The sequence below is a fragment of the Chelmon rostratus genome, chromosome 11 (assembly GCF_017976325.1).
Source record: "Chelmon rostratus isolate fCheRos1 chromosome 11, fCheRos1.pri, whole genome shotgun sequence".
Classification (NCBI taxonomy): domain Eukaryota; kingdom Metazoa; phylum Chordata; class Actinopteri; order Chaetodontiformes; family Chaetodontidae; genus Chelmon; species Chelmon rostratus.
Window position 1 is genome coordinate 22,651,708 of NC_055668.1, and position 26,198 is coordinate 22,677,905.

At 41.9% G+C, this 26,198-nt stretch overlaps 1 protein-coding gene across 1 annotated transcript in view; it reads right to left on the reverse strand.

Annotated features, from left to right (window-relative positions):
- Positions 1–26,198, reverse strand: part of bean1 (brain expressed, associated with NEDD4, 1) — a 38,845-nt gene that overhangs the window by 9,843 nt on the left and 2,804 nt on the right. The window contains exons 2-3 of the mRNA XM_041948114.1: positions 21,564–21,683; positions 388–591 (exon numbers count right to left, since the gene is read on the reverse strand). Of these exons, the coding sequence (XP_041804048.1) occupies positions 388–591; positions 21,564–21,683 (324 nt within the window). The remainder of the gene's footprint in view (positions 1–387; positions 592–21,563; positions 21,684–26,198) is intronic.

A 26,198-nucleotide genomic window follows, 5' to 3' on the forward strand; every position in this document is an offset into this window, starting at 1 on the left:
CATGAGCCACGAAAATGTGTAGGGGTATGTCATCAGTTATGTGAAGAAATCTCCTGAATAAATGGGCCTGAAATCTTAATATCATATAATCTTGCCAGTGTGTTACACAGTGGATTTGTTTCTAATTTGAAAATGACTTTATTTTCTGATGACTTCAATCTGTGGCTCATTTATGCACATAATCAAGTGTGTTATCGTAACATCCACAACCTTAGATTCCCGAGCTGTATGTTGTGCTCCATCACCACACAAACTTAGCTGGTGGAAATGGTGAAACTGACTGTTTTTGGAAGACGCTAAAATGCAATCCTAACTCAAAATGAAGGGAAAGATAACATGTTGGTTGTTCAGTTTGTCAGAAAGTCAAAGCTGAAGTCTCTGGCTCACCGTAGCTCGCGCGGAGGTGTGGGTTTCGGAGCCGACTGTCTTTGCGCAGGCTGCCGACGATGATGGTGATGCAGGAGAGGAAGAGGACCAGACCTATAACGATCCCCGCCACCACCAGCGGAGACACCAGGAGAGACGCCTCCCCTCCCGACTCCCTCTCACTCCGGCAGTCTGGGTACTCCCCATGGCTCTGGTTGGAGCTCACTGCAGGGAGGCAGAGAGAGATGGAGGTCAGGCTTCAGTGTGTGTGAACATGAGAGGGATACTGCTGATGTAGATAATACTGCACATATAGGAAATATAATCCTTTGGTACATGACATTCAGAGCACTGAGAAAGCAGCATGTTGAAGCTACAGTTGGTCACGTTGTTAATACGTTTTTGACTGCTTGGGGCAGCAGAACGATTTGGCGATTTGGTTGATTTGTAAGCAAGCTGTTTCTTATTCCCAGCATAGACTGGACGTGGTCTCCGTGACGTCACTCACAGCTTTCTGAAGAACCACTGTGAAGCTCACAGTGGCTCCAGCTGTCACCATCTTGGCAGTCTCTGACTCTGCCTAACGTCCAGCCAATCCAAAAATGGGCAAAGAGGTGGAGCATGGGCGGAGCTGAGGCGAGGCCGAATAAAGCCTGGTTGCTGAAACCTAGCGGCTAGCTGTCCCTCACAGCTGCCATGCCCATAATTATGCATAACTTAAAGCCTTAGTATAATCTAAATGAGTGTGTTATATAAAAACTAAGGAAATAGGCTGTAGGGACAAGCATTTACTCTGCGTTATGTTAATGTCCACCTAATTAAGTCCAATATTCAAGCTCTGTTGGTTTATCAGAGCTTCTTTTAATGTAAATCTTATAGAAAAAGGTTGATTGAGTGCTGAGATTGAAAGCAGCAGTCGGACGTAAATTTCAAACAATGAGCAGAAAAATGAGAAAACGCTCTGTAGCACAATATATGTTGCTTAACGTAATTAATGCCCCCACATTTATATGGAGGACATGATGTGACAAAAGTCTGTCTGTCTGTCTGTCTGTCTGTCTGTCAAGGGTTGTTTTACATAACTGCTGTCTTGCCCTGCACACGTCGTATCATCGAGGACTTATTCCATTTCAGTGTGTGACAGATAATTAGAGCTACAATCCTCACACACACACTCGCGCTCAGTCTTCATCATTAGATTACAGAACGATGCTGTTCCCCTCCATTTCTGTTTAACGTCTCACCCGTCTGTTTGCTCTGCCTGCCCACCCTCTTCCTGTCTGTCTGCCTCTTCATCTGTCTTACTGCCAGTCACTGTGGATCTGTCTGTCTGTGACTGTCTGTCACAGCACAGCTGAGAGAGGACATCTAAGTTTTTCTCTCTTTTAATCTAACAAAGCTGTTCTAATGCCGTTCTGCATGGCCTCTACTGTGACACAAGTCTGATGTTTCCTCGTGAACATAAGAGCACAAAGCTGCATGGAGTTGGGTGGATGGATGGATGGATTGGATCAACAACAGAGTCTTAGGATACTTGTCATTGAATTTCAAGGACTGGAGTTCAAATATGAATAACTTCCTATAGAAGATATGAGCTTTAAGTCACCCAAACAATGTGCAAAGTGCATAGAAGCTACATCATTCCTTCACTTATTCCTGTAGCAAGAGACGATGCGTATTTTCACAATTCACACTAAAAATAAAAAAATATATATGTGGAGATACAACATGCAAAATGTGTCTCTCTTCGCATCCAATGCACTTTATGCAACACGGTAAAACACATGTATGTATGTGTAATGACAAAACGTGTCATTGTTACAGCTGACTGAGCTGGAGGGAGGCTGCATGCTTTGTGTTGGAAGACATGTTTGCCGCTGTTTATCGTCTCAAACTCTGTCTATCACCGCTCTGAATATAAAGCAGGAGAAACAATCAAAACAACGACATGATTTACACTCAGAATATTGTTTTCATTTCATTTCGGTCTGCGCTGCCTCTCTATCGCTCGTTTCTCGTCTCTTTGCCCCCCGAACGTCTGCGTCCGTAATTCTGTTGTCTGCAGTAATTTGGTTTCACACAGATTCCCGAGAAGAGGAGAATGTTCTCTCACTCCGAACGATTCCCAGCAGACCTCCTCCTCTCTCCTCTCTCCTTAACGTCTCCCCTCTCACACACTTCTTTGTCTCCTCTTTCTCTCTCTCCTAACGTGATTTGCTCTTCATTTCTCTTCTCATCTCTTCCTCATCAAGTCCATTTTCTCTCGTCCTCTCCAGAGAGAACTCGCAGGGAAATCTATAATTATATAGATTTAAATTCACAAAAACCTTCCTCTTCTGTAACATTACACACACACACACAGACACACACACACACACACACACACACACACACAGAGCCTCGACAGACAAACTCATAATAATTTTGACAGCGCTACTCATTACCATGACATTCATAGTCCCCACAGGATAAAATCCTACTGATTTTAGTGAACCTTCAATGATGTATGCTTATTGATGATTAGCACATGTTAGCATGCTAACTGTCTCCTAGAAATTGAGTTTATATATTACCAACTTGTTTTCTCAGTTATGTTGTAATGAAAAACTTAATCATTGCCTGGATTATGTTCAGAGGAAATGTTCCTTTGAGTGGATGAAGCTGAATGCAGGGGGTTGATGGCAGGTGTACAAAGCGCAGGACTTTCACTCCAATGATCAGTTCACGTCATGGGTCCCACCTGTGATTTGGTTTAGGCAACAAGAGCACTTTGCTTCCAGTTTGAGAGAGATGGTCGTTTTAATTAAATGTTAATAAACACAATGCAGACATTTCCTGTATTAAACCAGACTATGGACTTCAACCAAGGTCTGAGTGCCTAAATAGAACCATACAAACTTTAATAATGCACTAGATGTAAGAAGAAGAAGCAGATATTATGCTGCAAGAACTGATATTTTAGTGGAAAACAAATGAAATTCTTGCCTTCAATATGCAAATATTTCCTAATTTCTTAATAGAAAATATCATTCTGTTTACTTCAAAGCGTATTTTCTGTTGCAGCTTGGATTTATATATGTCTGTACTTAATTTCTGGGTGACAGAGTTTTTATTTTTATTACTTTTATGATGATATTTGGGAGATTTTGAATCATTATGAAAAAAAAATCTGTGTGATCTTAGCCCATCTGCGACCACTGACTAACTTAATGTGGAATAAAACTGATCTGGATTGTACTGAGGTTGTGTCATAGTCTCTGATCTGTGTCCAGCAGCAAAAAGCTGATCACTGACAGTAAACTGTGATGGGTGCACACACGGGGTATGAGAAAACATGCTTGACAGATGGTTTGGCCCTGAATTTTGCCACTGATGTAGCTCAGACCTACGAAAGTTCTTCTAATCCATTTTCACCCAGTTTAAAATCAATACTGCTGTGTATCTGGTGGCTGTCAGAATACTTTGAGTGTACCTTTGTGGTGTTGGGTTGGTCACTGGCATCAATCCTTTGTCATATTTGTGTTTTTGGATGTTTTTATATGAGCAAATGAATTGTCTATCTGAGTCTACGTCTGTTTGCAAACTCTCTAGCTCTCAAATTTCCCCTTGAGGGAAGAATAAAGTATTTTGAATTGAATTAAGAGATAAGATCTAACTGCTATAAACCAGTCACAATGCATGGCAGAAATTAACTGTAAGGCTACTTTCTGCTTTCTTACTTCTACTTTCTTTATACCACAGCATATTAAAATGGCTATCCACTTCTCATGGACAAAGACGTGGCTTCCTCTCCATGGTTGTATGACCTCATTGTCCTTTAAGGCCACGAAATCACCCAGGAAACATATTTTTTGTTCTCCAGAGGAGGAGAATGTAAGAGATCTAAGTAGTGGAGGGAGAAGGCAGCAAGGAAGAAACAAAGAGAGAGGGAAAGATGATAATAAATGGTGATTGTGTCATATTTCAAAACCCAGAGGGGACTGGACCCAGCTGCAGAGAGAGAGCAGAGAAAGAGGAGAGAAATGTTGTTTGCATCTATGTGTGTGTGTGTGTGTTTGCTAGTGAGTGTCATAGTGAAAAAATTATCCCTGCATGCCCATCGCATGAAATTAATCAGTGTAACCGAACAGAGGGAAGCAAGTTAACAAGCAACCTATAAACCCTGGGACATCCAACAGTGTCACATGTTATTTGTCTTATTTCTCAACATTCATTATGTAACTGAGGTGAGTGACAGAGCAGCACCTGCAGTACGAAGGTGGAGGAAAACATGTCCTCTACAGACATTTTAAAGCCTGTTGGTTTTTATTGCTTGCCACCATCTACAGATGACAACAGAGTGCGTTGGCTGAGGTGCCAGATCGCTACCAAACTGCCGCAAAAACACACATCAAGAGCAGCTTAAGCTCAATTCTCTGGAAAAGAGACATCCCTAAGAAAAAGCTGTGAATTTGCTTCGGCGCAGAGACTCTTTCGAGCCGTCATTAAGCAGCTGATTGTGATCCTGCATCCTGAGGCTGTTCTGCATTGGCTCCTTCTCGTTACAGTCTCAGTGTCTTGCTCAAAGGCCCTCCAGCAGGGTTCATGCTTACAGGCATTCTGCATGAGAAACACAGAGTGACCGCTGTGTGTGAGGGAGTGTATGGTATATGGTCATATATAATGAAACAGCAACAGAGATAATCCACTTTGACAGCTTGTCAGTAAAGCTTACTGTTGAACATGCACCCACCTCCTAGACCATATAGTGTGCTACTGGAAGCCTCTTCATAGTCCTGACGCTGACACCAGCCCTAAGCTGAGTGCTGACCTGTGGCTCACTCCATGTCTTTAAAACGTGCATGAAGTTCAAGCAGTTTTTATTTCCTGCTTTTGTGTTTTCACAGTCAGAAGCTGTTTTTATAGTCTTTTTAGCTGCAGATTGATTTCATCCCCCAGAGGAATCGTCGAAAAAATCTGTGTTTTCTTTTCAGCGGACAGACACGACCTGCTAACATGCAACAACTGCAAAACGTCAGACATGAACTGTTTGGAAAGCTGCTGCAGCACAGATGAAAGAGGACTTGGGAATGGACACGACTGCATTAGTGAAGATTTGAAATCAAACCTCCTGAACCCTTTAAAACCTAGCAAGTAGTTTTACAAGCATTACACTGTAAATTCAATTAATGGAGAAAAATCAATGATACACATCACATTTTAGAAATCCCTCAACATCAAAGGGCAAGGCCTCCTTATTTAAGATGAAAAGATCAGATGACTGAGAAGCAAGGGGCTGCAGTGGTTAAACCATGGTGCTACAGGTTCTACCTGTGTGGATGAATAATATCCAGGAAGTCCGCTTTGAGTAATACCGGATTCAGATTCAGATTTAGAAAATCTTAATTGATCTCCACAGGAAAATTGCTTTGTTGTTGAATGAAATGCTTATAATTTTTTTTTAAATGTACAGCTCTGAAACGGTATCACAGCATCAATCATTTTATCCCCTGCCTCAATAGCTGAAAGGTAAAAAGAAGAATAGCATTGTTATGTTACAAATAATAACGGCTCTGCATCAGGTCTCCTTCTGTGCCGACTCAAACCCTCCTCGTTAACTGAAATGAATGGAGTGGCTGCGTTGTTTTGATGCTGCGCTAGTGGTGGTCTGCATGCAGCCGTTTTCTCCGAGAGTTGCCTCAAGTGATTCTGGAAAATGTACGACATCATTAGGTGGATTTCTCCTCAGCCTGAAGTCAAAGTGAAGCTTGTAGAATGTCTCCATAGAGTCACATGTAAATTTAGTGTAAATGTGTTGCCACGTTGAGCAATTCACCTTCAGGCTATGTTTAATTTATCAAAAGTTGCATCTGTTAGCCATCCCGAAATGATAAATCAAGAGAGACAAACGCAAAGGGGAAGATACACTAATTTGGCATCAAAGATCAACATATAGGTCCTGTGTGTGTGTGTGTGTGTGTGTGTGTGGCAGACTGGGGAGTCACTAGCACTCATTTATTTTGGGGTGTCACAAACGATAAAGGTTACGAGCCTGTGACATTGACTGCTGCTGCATTCGCTGCGTCACTTTGTACATTAGCTGCATACATTATACAGAAGCATCAAGCAGCCACTCAGATTCAACCTGACAGCTTGTCGTTATGAGTTACAACCACCTTCTCTTCAATATGAAATATACCATCGTGCTGGCTGGCTGACTGTACGTCCACAGACATTGAGGCAGAAAGAGTTCCTCCTGGCGGGATGTTCAATAACCGACGACAGCGAACTCAACTTAAGCCAACAGCAGCATCAGCCCCGACTTCAAGAGCGAAAGCGCCTTAAAGGAACATACCGCTGTTTTCTAAATCTTCCACAAATCATGGACATACATCTTATATATCTACCAACCATTTTCCAAAGCAAGCTCCAGCATAGTAGTTTCTTTAACTTCACTATTGTATGAACATCACTGTTGATAAGGAATCAGACTGTACATTCAGTTCCCTGTGTTTTATTTTCAATGATTTCTGGTGATTTATGACTCATAACAAACACACTTGGGCTTGTATGTGTTGCAGGACACGTAGCACAGTGAGGATGTTACAGAGGATGCTAAACCTGCAGTTATCATTCATCCAATCAGCTGTTATCCATCTATCCTGTCTTCGATCATTCATCCTCTTTCTTCCACCTTCACATTCCTCTATTTAAGCCCTCGCCTTTCCATGTCTTCTTCAGTGGTCACCCAACATTCAGAGCAACCCAGCAAACCTCTACAGACTGTCCTCTTTTCACACACACACACACACACACACACACACACACACACACACACACACACACATGCATCCCTCCTGAGACATTTGCAAGGTCAGGACACTCTTCAGGCTCTGCTTGTATACCCGCCAGTCATTAAGAATTATCTACATAGTAAAAACCAAAACAGTATAAAACGGTCAGCTGTGTGAGTAAAATATGATCTAGAACAGAATATTGTGTAAAAACTGATCAATGCCAAGCAGCAGCAACAAAAAATGGTGGAAATCGGCTTCATTGTGCGCTACATTTACATTAAAGTTTATACCGGCTTTGTCTTATTTTCACATTTCAGGCTGTGCTCTTCAATTTTCTCTTAATATCTTTAAAATAATCTCAAGATTTTTAAGCTACATTGTAATGGTAACATGCTGTCAATCTAGACTTAAATCCTGTATGCAAAGATTAGTGCAAAAATAAAAAATGTTGTTTCCAGAGAGAGGACACAGTAAGATGATCATGTGCACTAAAGGCTGGAAACTAAACACAGTAGAACATGAAGCCACAAACAGTATTTAAACCATTACAACATCTGTATTCCTTAGCTGATGTATTTTAAACAGGCCAAGGCAGCATGTGTGTGTGGGCTGGGAAGCTGAGCAGGATCTGATTCACTGACCTTCGGTCACCTATTTGTTGTTACTCTCATTCACTATCTTGGCATTTGCTGTGTGTTTTTTTCCTATATGGACTTAAGGAAGAGTTGTTGTTGCCAAGGTTCAATAACTATCTCTCTCTAACCAAATCTCTCACTGTTTTCCTCAGTAACCGACAAAACACTGCACTTTTAAATGAAAGTAAATCATTTGATAGAAATGACAAAGCAGCAGCACCAGGTGGAAACGTGGCGCATCCAGGAACAGTGCTAATGCGAGGTGACTGTGTATGTTCTTTTAAAGTGAGTTAAATCCAATCATGAAACACTAATTAGCTAATGGACAACATTTATCACATTTGACACTGAAGGCTAATTAAGCTGGTTGCACATAACAATCAGTATCAATGTAGTTAGACCCGGATGCTCATTAGGATGCATTAACATCATTGCAAGTCTCTGACCACACAGCTGGATTTTTAAACCAATCAGCCTAAGTGGTATTGAAAACATCCCCGCCACAGCGTGCAGCCATTTCTCAAACTTTCAACATGCAGCACAGGATTAAAACATGGTTTTTCATTCCTGAAAGGGGAAGGAATGGGGATGTTTTTGAAATATAATTTAAACAACGGCAGTGTGTTTCTTCTTTTGTGCTTCTTCTTTCTTGTTTGGATCTTTGAGGACTTGAAGCAAACAAACCCATAAAGAAATCTTCCACTGATGAACCTCTTAAAAGCTGCCTGTGGCATGTAGGAAATGGAGTTTGATAATGTTTGACGATGTTAGGGGCACACATTATGTTCCTTCTGGTGCATCATTTGTATATTTACTGCTCAATAACATTAAAATATGTGATAATATTCTTAATCATTGCTTTAAAACCAGGCTATGAATAGTCAAAGCTTTTATGCTTCAAAGGAGCTGAAGCATAAAAATATCTTTAAAAACACGTAGAGCTCAGCAGGAGGCTAATAAACTACGACCATTATACTTTATACACGTCGTATATCTGATCAGCATCTCTTTATTGGATGCTGACAGTTTGTGTCCTTTCGACCATTCGATTGCTGTAAATTTCTTTATTATGTTGACAGTTTGACGCACTCTTTGATTGGTTGCCTCCTCCATCTACTATCACCAAATAATAAATGTTGATGAAGATATGTCAGGATCATCTTCTTCTCATCATCTTACTACTGAACAGCCTTGAAGCAGGTCCGAGGCTCAGTGTCTGATTGGTCTGTTGGACCGGTTGCCGGCTTTGTTTGGTCTGTCACGGGGCCAAAAACATCTGTGTACCGCACGTTGTTTCTTTGCTAATCAGACAGAAGGAGTGAATCAAAAAACTGCAGCGAGGAAAGGATTTTTCTCTGCATTCAAGTATGGAAAGTTGGCACCTCGCATCCTTAGGTCCTCCAAATTCTGCTCATTGTTTGGTGGACTTGAGATGATTTACTGTGAGTGCACTGCTGCAGACCTATCACATCCAGCTCTGTGGGGACAGTGCTGAGACCTGGCTGTCCTCTCTCCTGAGTCATGACTGTAGGTCCTCCCTGTTTTCTTGTTTTCTGAAACCTCCAGACTGCACCCAACCTGAGCCACCTGACAACACAGGCACTAATTAACCTCTCAGCTGGAGTTGTTATTGCTCCATTACAATATTATGCTTATTATTTTAACATGACAGCTGAAAATGAGGTTTATTCTAGATTATTTTTGGGTGATTTGAAAAGCTGATGTGAACCTGCAGGAGGAGGGCTGCTTTTACTTTATTTTTTACAAGTACTATGAGTCTTATTTTTACTCTGTTAGTTGCGATAGTAACGATCAAATGACAGCTAAACAAAAGCAAACGATTAATTCCACATTGGTTCTTCAGGTCTATGAGTGTGTTGATGAGAATACACCCTGTGTTTCCTCCATGCATGTTTTTTAGTGTGTGTTCAGCGACACGAGCAGCAGATGACCTCCAGTCTCTCGGGATGCCAGAGATATTCCACATGTTTGCAGAAACAACGTTGTTTCTCCTGTTCTGACACATGACCAGTCTAAATATCTAAAATATACCTTTCAGAAAAACTTGAGTTGCTTCTATTGAACGAGTGTGCCTGAAAGTACAGGGAGGGCAGCCCTACTGATCGGTCATGGTCAGATCGGATCAAATATCTGACAGACGGCAAAAACATTTTTTTTAAGAGAGAACACTAAGGCTTGGGTATCATATTGACACTGCTTTGAAATTAATCTAATTTAATATCCAGCTCTGATCTCACCACCCGATCCCTCTTTCACCTTAAAAATAACAAAATTCACCACCTAACTCTGTCAAAGGATCCCTGAAGTGTCTGGTTGTACAGCAGGAGCTGCATCATATCTGTATTTGCAGAAAATGTAGTTGTGGCTGTGACATAAAGTGAATGATGTTATCTCTTCACTTGTGCAGCGTGCTGGAAAAGCTTCAACCTTCCTGCCGCCTGGTCAAAGGACAACAGGGGGCTCAAAGGGAGACTCTCTCTCACATGCACAACCTCCTGCCTCGCTGTCTATCACTGCTGCTCCCCTTCCTTTTCTCTCCTTCCTGTCGTTGTTTTGGACCGATGCCAGGAGGTCTTTGTTGTTGGAGGACAGAGGCCATTAAAAACCATCATGTTGTATCAGTGGGGCTCTGCTTTAAAGAGCAACTCAACACCGGACTGAAAATCAGTGTTTCGCTGCCCTCGCTGGCTGAATGTTTCAAGACAGTTTCTCAGAAGTGTGCTCTGCTGCACCTGTAACCACACCCAAAAGTGATGTCACCAGGAAGCTTGTTTTCACTCCCAACTCTAGAATGTGTTGCACGAGGTCGTAGAGTGCGCCTGTATGTCACTGCAGCAAGCTAAGGAGTTCAACCCCTAGAGGTCAGCAAAGGAAGTCATGGGGTGTTAAAGACTAAACCCTTCACACGCTGTCACACACAATGCTGTCCGTCTGCCCATTAGCAAGACGTAGCCACCCAAAAAAAAAGCCTGTTTCAGACATACACATTGTTATGTAAGCATGATGAATGCAAAGAGTTAAAGAGAAACACTGCAGGAGGAAATCACAGTGACAATGATGATTCAGTTTACAGTCATGCCCCCCCCACGGCGGTGTCATTGGAACAGAAGAAATATTCAGAAAACCTTGTACGTCTGTGACTGCAGATGTGTTCCACTGTTTGTTTCTAGAAGCTTTACACACCATGGCTCCCTCAACCTCAGGCCTGATGCTGTTTCAAGGTTGACAGCTCGACAAGATGAGTGGCAGGTGCAGTGGTATGAAGCGAGTGACAATGGCGAGGGCGAGACGCGCCGCACACTTTGCTGACTGCTGGCAAAAAAGTTGCACACTGTGGAGTTAAATCATAGGTGACAGACAGCAAGGCATCACCCTCCTACGACTGCAAATAGAGCTCGCTGTCGTCTTTTTCCTTTCACTTTCTGTCTTAACAATCGGCACACGTGATCATGCAAACATTCTGCTTTTGGATGTTCAGCCACTGATCTGTTTTGTTGCAGAGGGAGGGTTCTTTATCCTCCCCCAATGAGAGTCAGAAGGTGAAAGGTAGAAGACTTATTACCATCATGAACAGAGCAGGTGCATTACAAGTCCAGAGCCGCAGACCCAGAGCCTATGTACAAAGCATCTGTTAACATTTCTTGTTATTAAGTTAATAAAACAACTAAAAAGGGATGCAAAATGACCAAAAGGAGACACAAAACTCCCACAAAGAGACAAAGAGCTATCAGGAAGAGACAAACTACCACACAAACAGAGAAAATGTGCAACAGAAGATGAAAATGAGCACAGAGACATACAAAGAACAGAACAACAAAACAACGATCAATATTACTTCATGTTAGAATACTGATATAAATATTCCAGAGGTTCAGAGCTTTTGGGCATAACTGACAAAGGCTGCATCCCTGATTTTCTTTCAGCTGTTGCTGAACAAACAAACAAGCAAACCAGCAGCAGATGATCACAGTGTTCTTGAAGGCAAATAGTGAGTATTGAGCAATGTAGCTTATTAAGGGCTCTTAATAATGTCAAGTTAATTGTCACCAAGGGCCTTTAAATGTGAGTCTTTTTTATTCTTTCTTCAAAACTGTGCCCCAGCCACCCCCGGTTTTAAATGCACACTTCATTCATCTGTTCGAATTAAACAGCCCTCACATTCAGTAAAAAGACAAAAAGCATTCGCTGTCATCCACTGAGCGGCCAGGATCCCCTGACAGCAAAACGGCAAAGTTTAATGGCATCAATCTGCAGTGCAGGTTGACCTACAACATGACCATACTGCAGCGGCCCGCAAGGTACAATAGTGCATTCATTCTCAATGCGAAACACACACGCACTCACTCATACACATATCAGTATCAAATTAGGAAGTGCATTTAGATGAGGCAGTATGTGGGTCACAACACATCACTGTGTGCACGAATATGGGTCAGAATACATCATACATCCCCTTAATCTCTCTCTCTCTCTCTCTCTCTCTCTCTCTCTCTCTCACCCATGTGGGATAGATGGCAGAGAGACAGATTATCACACCCTGCTGGCCCACATTCCTCCCTTCCACTCGTTTAATCATCCACCTCTTTTCCTCACTCGTTCGGCTCCCACCATCGCTCGTTGTTATTGTTGTGGTCGCTCGTTTGGCTCGTTTATCTCCATAAAACAGCCGCTGACCTGCTAATCAGGCCTAATTCTGATGACATCACCACTCATGAATTATGGGGAGCGTGATGCAGCAGAATTAGGTTTTCAGTGCAGCGTTGTCACATTTTATAACGCTCCGACTGTTCTGTTCATTTCATATCTGCCTTGCCAGCAGGTACACAGGATGGATGGATGCATACGGTAGATGCAGAGAGAGTGATAAAGAAGTGAGACGTGTTATTTTGTCTGGATGGGAAGAGGGAGAGGTTCACTCCTGGCATCACTACTGAGTTGTGCACACTTGTGAAAAGATTCTGCTTTCTTGCTTACATGTGAGTTAATCTGCGGGGAATTAGACAGCTAGAAAAGGGATCTGAGGCGATTCTTAGTTAGCTAGTTGTCGGGAAATCTACTTGTAGGTGTTGGCAGTCTGGGTTTGACAGGAAGAAGGAACAGAAGTGTTTTAATGAGCAGGAAGCCTGAGAGCCTTAATGTGTCAATACACAGTTTCAGAAAAGCCTGTGTTAATAAATTAGCTCCAAAAATTGCATTTCTATTTTTGAAACGTGCACAAATAGATTGCTCAAACTCAGTGTGGCTTCTCTGTGGTGCAAACCAAGCCAAAAATAGGTCCTGGCAATGACTGCAGTGTATCCTTCTGTAATTGGTCAGTGATCTCTGTAAATCTGTCTTTGATTGATCAATAAACACTGCAGATGAAGTTATGATTGGCCAGTGCCCACCAGGTTGGTGAATGAGCTTAATTCAAGTCCAAATGGTCAGGGAACACTTTAAATCCAGCTGTGATTGGTCAATCAAGCGTCAGCAGTGCAGAAAATACCATCTACTGTCGCACACACACTGTATACACACACACAGCACAGTAGGATGTGTGTCCCCATACATGTACAAACTCGACCATTTCCACTGAGGCAATGCTGTGATTACTGTTTTCGCCACAGAGTCTGTGGCTCAGATGTATTTGTGCACAATGTGACTAACTTCCTGTCGCTGCCATCTCACCTCTCTACACATCACAACACCTGTCCTATCCAGCTCTCCTCCACCTCCTCACAACACCTGTGCTTTCCAGCTCCCCTCCTCCTCTTCACCTCACAGAGAGACAGAGAACCGCTGCACAGATGGATCAGAATATGTCTTTTTCATCTAATGTAGAAACAGTGTTTTCCTTTTCTGTTGTGGACGTTATTCTTCTTACTGACAGGTGTGTCAGCCTGTCAGGTACAGCTGAAGAGATCAGACTTGCGTGTCCCTTCATCTCCTTTGAGGCTCATCTTGTTGCTCCTTGTTTTCTTGCCAAAAACAACTAAAAACATGCCTAAAGCAGAAAACTTCATTTGCTTCTGCTATGACTGTCCACAAAAAAAGGCAGAGCTGCCCCTGAATTCACCCTGCGAACACCAACATCACCAAAAACACCTGAGCAGGTCGACAAAGAGAAAGGACTTTAGCGGTGGCCAAAATCCATACAACACACTAATCCTATGCAGTAAATACAACAATGCTAATCATCATAGTCTACTCTTTTAGCAGTTAGTATAAAAATATCAACATACTATACCATTTTCTATATCTTACCTTAGGGCTGTTTCACCACCATCTACAATTAATTTAATTTAAATCACTTTTCTTTTTGTGCATTGCATTGTGGGAGAACATTGTGCATCAACAGCACGCTCAACAAGCAATCATGTTTTTAGTATGAGTACCCTGTATTTTGTCACTTACTATATAGTAAAACCTCCTTAGAATCAGTATGTAGTTTGGTTTTGGGCCATGATGTCTTTTTGTTCGGTAGGAAGTCGTCCAAGCTCTACGTATGCAGGCAATTGCACATTGAGCTTTGGGACATCAGTTGAATAAGAACTTAAAATAATTTAACCCTGCTACCAAACTCATCTGTTCTGTTGTGGAAGTGGAAATGCTGTTTCATGCATTTGAGAAAAAGAAAGACAAAAGACAGAGCAGCAAACAGCCTTGTGACAATATGTCTGATGCCTTTCCTGTGAGGCAATAATCTCTCTAACAGCATCATCACCTTCCTGACTTAACGAGACAGTAAAAGGCTGTGAAAATGTTTTGACATTTAAATAAAGGCACAGAGACAGAGGTGTCCGCTGAGGGTTTGACAGGCAGCCACATGCCCAACCGCAGCAATCCGACACAACGATTTCACCAAGACACCACGGACACCATCTTTCACAGCATCATGGAGTCTGTTTCTGTCTGTCAGTCCATCAGGGAACAAAGACGGACCCCCGCACGCTGTGCCTCAGACTGATTTGATGAAAATCTGTCTGTTTCTGCCAAATGATCAGACAATCTGCCTGAAAGTGCTTCTATCTGTTCGTCTGCTGGGTCACTGAAGGAGGATTACGCCCAATCCAGTGAGTGCCGGTGGCTCGTGGCGGCAGGAGAAATCTGATGAGCAAAAGCCAAAACAGTCATAACATCATATCACAGAGGCTCGTTCCAGACAGACCTCTCTCTTTTGAATTGCAAGACTGTGATCTGTTTGTCTCCTTGACCCTCCTCACCTCACACTCTGTCCGAGTCTCTCTTTCTTTGCCTTTCCGTGTGTGACTCCCTGTGAGGCCCTTGCCCTTTTTGCTCATCCGTCCCTCTCTTTCTTTCTTTCTTAGAAGTGCTGCGTAGGGGATAACGATCGGTGAGAAAAGGGTGGAGAAGAAGATGATTTAGAGCCGTAGAGGCGGAGGAAGAAGCAATGTTTAATCATGTTAACACAGGTGCAGCACACACCCCTATGCGTAGCCTTGTCCCCTCTGGACAAACACACACACAAACACACACATTCATGGATCGCATGTGTTGCATAACATGTTGTAGATGAAGTTATTGCGATTTCAGTGTTGTAAACTGCCAACATGTCCATCCATCCTCAGAACTGATTGATGCTGCATCTTCCCTTTGGATATTCATTCTTTCCTTTGATTTGTAACAATGCATCCATCTCTACTTCCATCCGTTCTCAATCTGTCCATCCATCCATTTCCATCTTATTCTCATTGAAGAGTTGATTAAATATTGAAGGTGTTAGCTGTCTACTCTTCCATTTCCATCCATCAGTTTGCAAATTACTGATTAATTCAGAGGGAACGAACCAAACCTACTGCACCTTTTTCAAAGCATGCAAGTCTTTGGCTTGATTCTCCCACCTGCGGGCACTCATTCACGCATTCATGTCTGTTTCTACAGTGATCAAATAATCAGTTTTATTTTACTTTTTTACTCTGACTGGATGCAAAACCCTGGACTATTTTCGATGCCAACATTCTTTTACATCAGGTGCCAACATTTTTTAAAATCCTTGCTTCTTGGTATAGCAACTACACTTATGGTTGGGAAAAAAATCTTGGTTATGCTGAATTAAAAACACAAATATTAATGTCTGGTCTGGTCTCTACATCAAAGTCAGAAATCTTACCAGACCTCACCTCACGCATGGGGAAGGCTACTTCCTGTGCTGGCACTGAACATCAGCATTGGACATAAATCCTGATCTGAAAAAGGCAAATTGCAACCTCTGGAGCTGAAAAATGGAAAATGGCAAAAACTGCAGTTCCTCGAATGGCCACTTGAAGCTCGCTCCAAATGTGAGTCAATCCCATTAGACCCTCATGTTAAAATGCCCAGATTTACAGCGGAAATAAAAACGTTTGTCGGGTACAAAAACCAGTTTTGGTCTTTATAGCTAATTTCTCTGTTCATGACATCTATATGGGGGTGATTTTATATATAACTCACTCATTTGAATTATATTGTCTTAAACTTTTGCAAAAATTAGGGCATGGCTTCTTTGAGTGACAGCTATCTGCAAGTTTCAGCGCCCAGGCTTCACTCAGCCCACCTCTGCTCCACCCACACTCCACTTCTTTGTCCATTTTTGGATTAGCCGGGAGTTTGATGGAGTCAGATGCTGCCAAGATGGCGGAGTCACTGTCACTGAGCACCACAACGGCTTCTTCAGACACCAATGGGTGACGTCACAGAGACTACGTCCATGTTTTACACAGTAAGTGGAAAAAGCTCATATTTTAACGAGAGATTCATCCAGGTCAGGGCATGAAAGTGCTCATGGGAAGTCTGGCCATTTAAACTTTGAACAGCACCAATTTTCAGACACAAAAACCACATAATTTGTATTTTCCTTTTCATAGAGATGTTTTCTTGATGTTCTCAAGGTTTTGTTATTACAATATCGTAGCGTAACGTGCTTATTGGCGGCAGACATCAATCCTCAGAATCAACAGCTTCCCACGGATGCAGTCTCAGTCACCTGCAGTTTGATTTTCATGCTGAGTTTAACGAAAGCTGGCGCTGCCTGGAAGGAATGACGACCCCTTCATCAGTCGAGATTCTGTATGCTTTGGAAAATCATCGGAGTAATACTGTGTGTAAGTGCTGCATGCATTTTTGCAGTAAATAAGCTTATTTGCTGTGGTGCTTTAATGTTTGATCCTCTACATATCCATCCATCCATCCATCCATCCATCTATCCATGGTGACATTGAACAGCTGAGCCAATACGTCCATTTCCAAATGACAGAGCTAATGAACTGAAGAGGAGAATGCAGCGAGTGCACTGAAGTCAAAGGGAGCCAGCGTTAGTCAATATTGGCACCAAAGACATTAGCAAAGACGTTTACCCTTCACTTCTCCTTCCTGTCCCCTCCCCTCCCACTCTCCCCCTTTTCTTATTCCCTCAAACGTTCCAAGCCACCTCCCTCAATTTCTCTCTCCGCTCCTCTCCTTTCGCCGACTTCCCCTCGAGAGTGATGCTGTTTCCCCCCCGACACCCATTTCACTTCCTATGCTGTACCTTGCTCCTGTCCACTGCCTTCCTTTTTTCATCTATATCTCACACTTCCTTTCTTTTATTTCACCCATGCCTCATCACCTTTCTCCCCTGCTTATTCAGGTGTTTTATTATACAGCTGTTGTATTTTATTTTTCTAGATAGATAGATAGATAGATAGATAGATAGATAGATAGATCGACAGATTGGTACTTTTCTCTAATTGCACACACATTCACTCAAATTTGACTACCTGTGGAGAGTAATAATTGTCTATGGGCCCTGATGGGGGGTTAGTGAGGTGGAACATCCTTGGTATTTGCTGACCTGCTGGGCCGTGAAATCTCCCTCCATATGCACGCGCCCCATATCCATTTAAATAGATTTAAATAAACGACCTTACACTGTGACTAGATTGGACGCAAGCGTAGATGGAAGGGCGGACGGACGGACGGACGGACAAAGAGAGATAGGTGGATGAGATAGAAGGTAAAATGCTGTTAAATGAAGCTTTTCCCTCCCATTTCCATAAAGCATGGGAATGTGATGATTGATGGCTCGGTGGCGGGACGGCGAGGCGTTGTGGCGCAGCGCTGATAGATGGATGGAAGATGTGTGCAGCGAGGGGGAACAGAGGGAGATTCCATTTCAGATCTGCCCTCATCTGATGCACGCACATGCCGGTGCTCTAATATGTAGATTGTGTTTAGCCTTTATCTTTTGCAACGATATGAGAGGGTGGAACACAAGCATGCACGCGTGCACACACACACACACACACACACACACACACACACATTTGTGCAGCTATTTGTGTACATGGCATGCACACAAATACTCATTCGTTGAAATAAGTGTGACTTTTTATAACTGTCACATCGTTATTGGTGAAGGTCATGACATATCGTGACAGTTACATCTCATGATAACAGTTGTTTCAATAGCAATTTGCCTAAAAGACTTCTTAATTTGACCGAGTGCAAGAAAATATCTAAACAACACAGAGAAAAACTCACTTTACTTTCAGTCGTTCTCTCTGTCTATAAAGAAAACCTTTTTTTTTTATTACTGAGTGACTTTGCCCTTCTTCAAAACATGAAGACAGATGTGAATGTTTATGCTGGCAGTTGGGGACTAAATGTCCTTCTCTAGGGCACAGCAGCAGCAACCCTTGGGCACAAACAGCTGCCATGTGGGACACATCAGCCTCCTTCACACACTGCAAAAGCACCCAAAGGTGGGTCAGGATAAACTTTTCAGAACCCTTGTTTATCTGGGAAAAGCTGACAGATTTTTTTAAAACACAATCCAACCTTCAGGTGGGTGATCATATTCTTCTATTGGTGATCACAAGCTTAATCGATGGAGTAGTTTGAGTGCCATACAACATCAACAACATCTGTTGCGATAAAAGCGTTTAAGACGTTTGAACCACATCTGTTTAAGATGGTGAAGGAGCCGGAACTGAAGGGAAACATGAATGTGTTATAGAGCTCAGGAAAACACTTCTAAAGGAACATTTTAAAGAAAGTTAAAGCAGGAGCTATCCGATTTCAGTAAGGGATCTTATGTGATCTCCTCAGGGATCACAGTCCTCATACCTAAATGTAGAAATATGCTGTGTCTTTCAAAATGACCCACATGATGATTCCAAAAGCGACTCTTATGAGTGTTTTCTGATTTATTCTGATCTCTCAGGTTTGAGTTTGGTTGTGTTTTGGCATCTTGGTTAAAATTGGAGAAAAATCACCCTCAGCTGCTTGGTGGGAATCATCGTCATGTCACAAGTGCTTTTTAGATCTTCACCACAAAGTCAAAAGTTCATCTCAATCAGCTGACTGATGGCATTCACGCGCCACGACTCACGCAAGCCATTTGTCTCATTCCTGTCAAAACTTTCTCTTTCTCTGCTGCTGTCATTTTAGTGTCCGATCGATACGACTTACCTTCACCCCATTCCCCTCCAGCTGTCATCAGAGCCAACTGTTCATGGGTCTATCCACTGCTCTCACCAGTCTCCTGCTCCACATCACATCCATCCAGCTCTCTACTTCCTGCTCTTTCACCGGCACCACTGTCCAGACTCCGTGTGTTAGATTTCTGTTTGGCTAAGTCACGATGGAGTCTTTAACTTTTCCTGTTGTGCACACTATGCCAAAAAAAAAATTCACTTAATTACTCTTCACGACTGTCTTCCAATTAGTTTCTCCTGATTGAAATAGCACTGTTACTGCAGATTCATTGAAGTACCAGATGGGAACAATTGAAACCACAAAGCAACAACCTGGCACACACGCGAAGCACCATAGCAACAACCTGCTGTGGCTACACCATCCTGAACACCATTGAAATTTTAACAAATTCAAGAAACCATCTAATCAATATGGAAACATGGGACATTTGATTACTAATAAATTATTAAATAGTAACTTGTATTGTTCTGTCATCATATTTTCTGTCCCTCTTCTGCTCTTTGTCTGATCATGCTACTGGTCCAGCCATACTTTATTCTGTTTTGGCTCAGCGAGGGCATCAGGTCTTTAAAATCATCATGCTCAAGTCAAGTAAAATACATCTGTTTTGATTTTGTGAAGCCGAAAGTTAACCTGCCGATATCTAAAAGAAGAGCTACTAAAGGGTAAAATACTCCTTTTTCCTCTATGGTCTCATGTCTTGTCCTCACTGAATCTAACACTGCTGGAACCCGTGCTTTTAAAGGATTACACAGGACTGTGTAAAATGTCAACCTATACAATAAGCCACATGGAGAAATACCTTGACATATCTATAGAGCTGCCCACACCGAAGCTTTTTATCTGTCTCCTCGCTCTGTTCTTTTATTCATCAATCTATTTCTTTTCCTGGGAGGGATGCACTGTTGGTAGAGGTCTAAACGCCCTGCAGCGGACGGAGGGATTCCAGGTGTCAAAGGCAAGAGAGAAAGAGTCAGAGAGGGATGTGAATAATAGATCAGAGAGGGGAAGAGAAAGTGGGATAGAGTCAGGAGGAGAGAATGAGGGAGACATAAAAGGTGGAGAGAAAGAGAAACAGATATAAAGAGGGTGTCAAAAGGATGGAGAGTCAGATAGGAGGACGCCTGAGAGATGCATGGGAGTGAGGAAGAGGAAACAGGATTGACAGTTTTCTTAAAGGGCAATCGTGACAGAAAAAACACACATCTATGTAAGTTATGCATCTGTCCATCCATCCATCTGTCCCTCCCTCCGTCTGTCTCTCGCCTGCCTGCAGTGTGGTCAGGAGTCGTTGCATAAGACAGCGATTCATCTTTTATTGAGAAGGGAAGCTTCCATAAATACGTCTACCTTGTTCTCTGGAGTTTAAAAGCTCGACCTGCAATCCTGCTAAAAATAAACAAAGGATACCCGCAACAGCAACAAATCCAATGTACTGTGGACACAACTGCAGGACACGACGTCTGCTCCCTCCCAAATTACTTCAGAAGATATAAAACACTTGCATAGAAATCAAATGTTGACTGCTGTGATGTGATTTTAAAGGCCAATGACACTATTTTTGTTGCCAGATACCCATTTATGCTAATATTTAACAATTTGCATTACATCTACGTGTTTCACTTCAGATATGCCAGAGACTCAAAAACTGTCCAATATGACCCAGAATGAAAAAGTTCAGAGTTTTTATACTTCTCAGTGTCGTGCATGACTGCCAAATATTTAACATGTAATATAGTGTATTAATGTTTATCAAGTGCTGTATTCTTGTGGTTACAAACATTTATCTTACGCCTGCGCTTGCAACTCTTCTGCTTCCCGTATTAATCTGAAATGTGTCATTTATTCAGACTTTCCTTTCCTTAGATTTAAAGTACTTTGAGACTTTCAACAGAAAAAAAGTTATTAAAATCTGTTGGATAGTAATTATCTTGGTTTATCACGACAGGATATTTGGTCATATGGATGTATTTATATATAACTCCATAAAAAGTAGACTACATTTGGTATAAATGTGGAGTTTAGATGGGTACACCCCTGTTTCTGAGCCTGTATGCACTCACTGTTTCATTCTAAGCATCAGGTTTCATCTCATTTTAAACTTTATTGTTAAATTACTGTAAACACACACACACACACATATCTTTCTATTTTGCTGTCTTGGGTTGTTGTTTTCCACGTGCTTCACCTCACCCCACAATACAACCTAAGAATCACTCTCTTCTGTGCGTGTGCAGAACAAATCACACTTGATGCCAGGAGGCTAATTAAAATGAAAAGAGGAGGAGGAAAAAGGAGTTTTGTTCCTTACCTGAGCAGATCAATTTCATCAGCATGAACCCCTGTTCACAGTGTTTCCTATTGGCACATCTCAACAGGCAGGAAGCCAACTTCAACTGGTCTCTACCACACAGTGCTGCTATATATGTAACTACGGAGAGAGAGAGAGGGAGAGGCAGATCAGCACATTAGTGAGGGGAGACAATGAGTGGAGCAGGCCTGAAGAGAGCGGGGAGAGAAAACAAACAGCAGGCAGGTAGATGAAGAATGAGAGAAATAAATGAAGAGCGGGAGAGAAGCTGAGAGGAGGGAGGGAGGGAGCAGAGACTGATGTGCGAGTCACAACCTCCAAGCCCGGCTGTTTATAAAGCCCGGGGCACTTTGTGTGTGTGTGTGTGTGTGTGTGTGTGTGTGTGAGGCAGTCAAGCGGCCTCCCACGCCACCCTGTGTGTGAATATGTGTGTGTGTGTGTGTGTGTGTTCATTGCTCTTTCCGGAACATGGCCACAGGGTTCAAATGTACCAATCAATACCTGAACCACACACACACACACACACACACACACACACAAATACATACACGCAAATGCTGCTATACTATATGGTTGTAATACTAGAACTACTACTTTTAAAATTAACATGATGTTGGTTATGACTATTGTTGTTATGACTATAGAATATACAGAATAAGTAGAACAAACACACCTTATAATAAATAAAGCTTTAATCTCTATAAAACAACCTTCCTTGCTTCCTTTTCTCTGGAACAAACTCCCAGCTGCTGTCAGAGAAGCTGCTTTGAATGTGGTGTTTAGTATTAATTCACATGTTTATTATCTGTATTTGTTTTATAACTAACCTAACAGATTCTATGATGCAGGAAAGAGGTGGTGCAGAGTCTGATGGGGTTTTAGTTGATCATGAATCAGTCGGTGGCCTCCTCCATCTTTCACACCTCTCTGCTCAGCCATTATACATCAAGTTGACTGTGCTGTGACTGTCCTCACCACATCCTCCATGCTGCCCTGTCCTCTGATCTCCCATCGACCAACAGGCACCTGTCAGCGGTGCTCACGGTGAGTGCGGGACTTGTTTATGGCCTTATTTGGTTGGACTACATTTGTATGAGAATCTATTGTTGGATTATAGCCCGATTTATGTATTTATCTATTTATTAAGAGGAGATTAACTGAGATCCAGGCTCTCGCTCTCTTAGGATCTTATATCACTAACCTTTACTACTTCCTGGTCATGTTTTTTGTAATCTAATTTGAGAGGTGATCTCTTGTTTAATGTTTCTTTCATTTTGCCCTCACACACCGAGGGTTTTCTTCAGCTGGGGAGTTTTCTTGTTTTCTAATGAATGTCTCTGACTTCTTAGTGATCGTCACCTACAGTAAGCAACCACTGCGGATGCGGGCCATTAACACCCATTAAGACACGGTACACGATAGAGGTCTTTATAAATAGATTTGAGTTGAGCTGTCAAACGTTCTGTCGCCGTCACTGTCGAGTCACGGCGATGAGATGTCATGCCACACTTCCTCTAATTCTGAAAAATCATGACTGCTTTGTAAGATTTAATCCCTCACTTCCTGTCCTGAGACAGAGTGTGTGTGTGCGTGCGTGCGTGTGTGAGTCATGTGAACCTACGATGCATTCTGCTTTGTTGTTACATAACTGTCCCTGCTCACACAGACAGATATTACAGTCAACACACTCTGGCAGCTAGACTGAACTACATCTCTTCTCCACCTCACACACACACACACACACATACACACACACACACACACACACACACACACCAGGTTGTTGTGTGTACATGTGTGTGAGGGAGACAGACAACAGAACTCACAGGATTTGTGTCAACTCCAAACCGACTGTGCAATGCAGGAAGAAATGAAGCTACAGAGGCAGAGCAACAACACAACAAGACCTTACTGCTTCTAAATTATAGTACAGCTAATATATATACTGTATATATATATATATATATATATATATATATATATATATATATATATATATATATATATATATATACCTTTAAAACCAGTGTTCTGTAGTTACATCTTTCAGTACTCATAGTGTTTGACTTTCGTCTTGAATAAAATTCCTATATTCTCACATTTAAATAAGTATCTTGGATTTGGATTTGACCTCAGATTTACAGAAAAGATAAGATAAGATAAGATAAGATAAGATAAGATAAGATAAGATAAGATAGACTTTAATAATCCCCAGCAAGGGAAATTTGGGTATTACAGCAGCAGGTAATGGGGCTGGAAAAAATAGCGACAAATAGAGAAATACAAAATAAAAACTGACTATATATATGTACGTTTAAACAAATTATATAATTATATATATAAACAAGAACTACCATAAAAATGTACTACCAAAACTATTTCACAGATGTTGCACAAATTGCACAACGGTGGATAAGGTGACTACAGCATTATGATATTGCACTGTAACATTTTAAATCCTGCATAAAGCGAATAACTGTATCAGTATTACACTTGTTTAGATGAGTTTTATTTGCTGTTTTAGTGACACATTATCTCAAACTGCATGTTGAAACAATGATAAACAACATGACAGGCTGTAGAGGTCATATAAGCTTGTATTGGTTTATATGAAAGCACTCAGACAAATGAATGTCATGTTTTGAGGTGAGGAATGAACATTAGCTCATTGTTTCCATATTATTAGAAGTGCTGCCACAGCCCCACACTGCAGGAAGACGCCTGCAACAGAAGCCTTTAAAAGACAAATTTCAGACCTTCAGCTGCTGCATTGAAGCATCATCCTAAGCTGATGACTGTCACCACAAACCGAGCTTCATTTTAAACAGAAGGCTGAAGTTTTAGGTGCTTTATCAATGAGAGACTGAAGCAAATTACACTCTCACCCTTGTTTCGGAGACACTGGATAAAACTATGTTTTATGAGTTTATAGGAATGTTGGAATAATTTTATTTAACCTCTATTAACCAGTGTAGTTAATTCAGATAATAATAATAATAATCCTACTTATAGAAAGCCTGGCAAGAGATAAAAGGGGTATTGAAGAGAAAGTGTGCAGATAAGCAAAGCAAACAGGCACAAAGACACATTTAAAAAACTAAAACCTCCATCATGCAGCTCTGATATACAATAAAAGTTACTTCTGTGGAGAAACAAATTCACACAATCCCATTTAATGCATTTCCAGGAAGAATAAGAGGCGATGTGTTCAGAAGGATTCAGATTTTCATAGCAGTTTCAAATTGGAGATGATCATTTCATCATTCATGTGATACATCATTTCTCCACAGACTTGCATTGTCGCCAACAGGGGCTACTGCCAGTTTCTCAAAATCACGTATGAGTGTCCTTAGAGAGAGTTTGGTTGGAGATGAAAGGCTTGTGAAAATCGTAACTGGACAGGGAGAGAAGAGTAAATACTGTACATTCCTTAGAGTTTACATTATAATAGTTTGCATGCAAGGAAAAACATTTCTGGAGAGGAGACTGCATGTAACTGTTTGGGTAAAGCAGAAGAGTTCATGACGAACAGATGAGAATGAGATGTGAGTAATCAGATGTCTCTGTAATACAACCCTGTTTCCAAAACAACACTTTAATAAGACAGAATGTGATCATTTGTTAATCCTTTTTTACATATACCCAACTAAAAACAGTAGAAAGACAATATATTTAATGTTCGGCCTTCTCAGCTTCACTGCTGCAGCAACACGTTTTAAACAAGTTGGGACAGGAGCAACAAAAGACTGGGAAAAAAAAACACCTGTTCAGTCGTTCACAAGCAAGGATGGAGCGAGATTCACCACTTTGTGAACACATGATTGTATAAAGGATGTTGTTACATGGGCTCAGGAACACTTCGTAAAGGTTGGCAACAGAAGACTGAAGCTTACATCCTTATTTGTACCAACAGTCAATGTCTTCCATGCAGCTCAACTAGATGATTCTAGTAGCTGAAACTTGACCAAAGCTCATTGTTTTTAGAGCATACTTCCATGTTGGAATAGCTTAAAAAGAAGACATTCTTGTTATAGCTGAGGTGTTACACGAGTGCTGGTTGCAAAACAGCTCCAGATACTGTGCAGAGCTTGTAAAGCTCGAAAGCAGGCGATGATGGGGAGTGAAAAGCAGGAGAGAGTGAGGGACAGGGCCCGTCAGAGAGAGAGAAGCTGAGGGAGTCAGGTATTGCCTGTAGCCACAACAGCACTCCATCATTTCTTCATCTTTCTTCCTGGTATTCCCCCTCTCTGATGCTCTCTCTCTCTCTCTCTCTGTCCCTCTCTCCCTCCTCTCATCCATCTCCTCCCAGCTCTCTCTGACAGTCTATTTGGCCCACACAGCCCTGTCATCCATTCAGCCTGTCAGTCCTGGCAATGGCACCAATCTCACACTGACTAGAGTGTTTGTAGCAGGGCAGGCGGGACCTGCGGTCAGAGCGTCCGTGCCATCGCTGAAAGCCCAGGGGTTAAAAACCCATGACAGCCGGGTCACAGAGGCGACCCCACAGCGAGAAGGTCGGAGGTTCAGCCCTTGTGGTGCAGAGTGTTCATCCCTTGTTACGAGGTTTTCACGCAATCTACTGTACTGTATTTAAAGTATTTCTGAGTACTTCAGTGTGTTTTGTAACAGTCATTC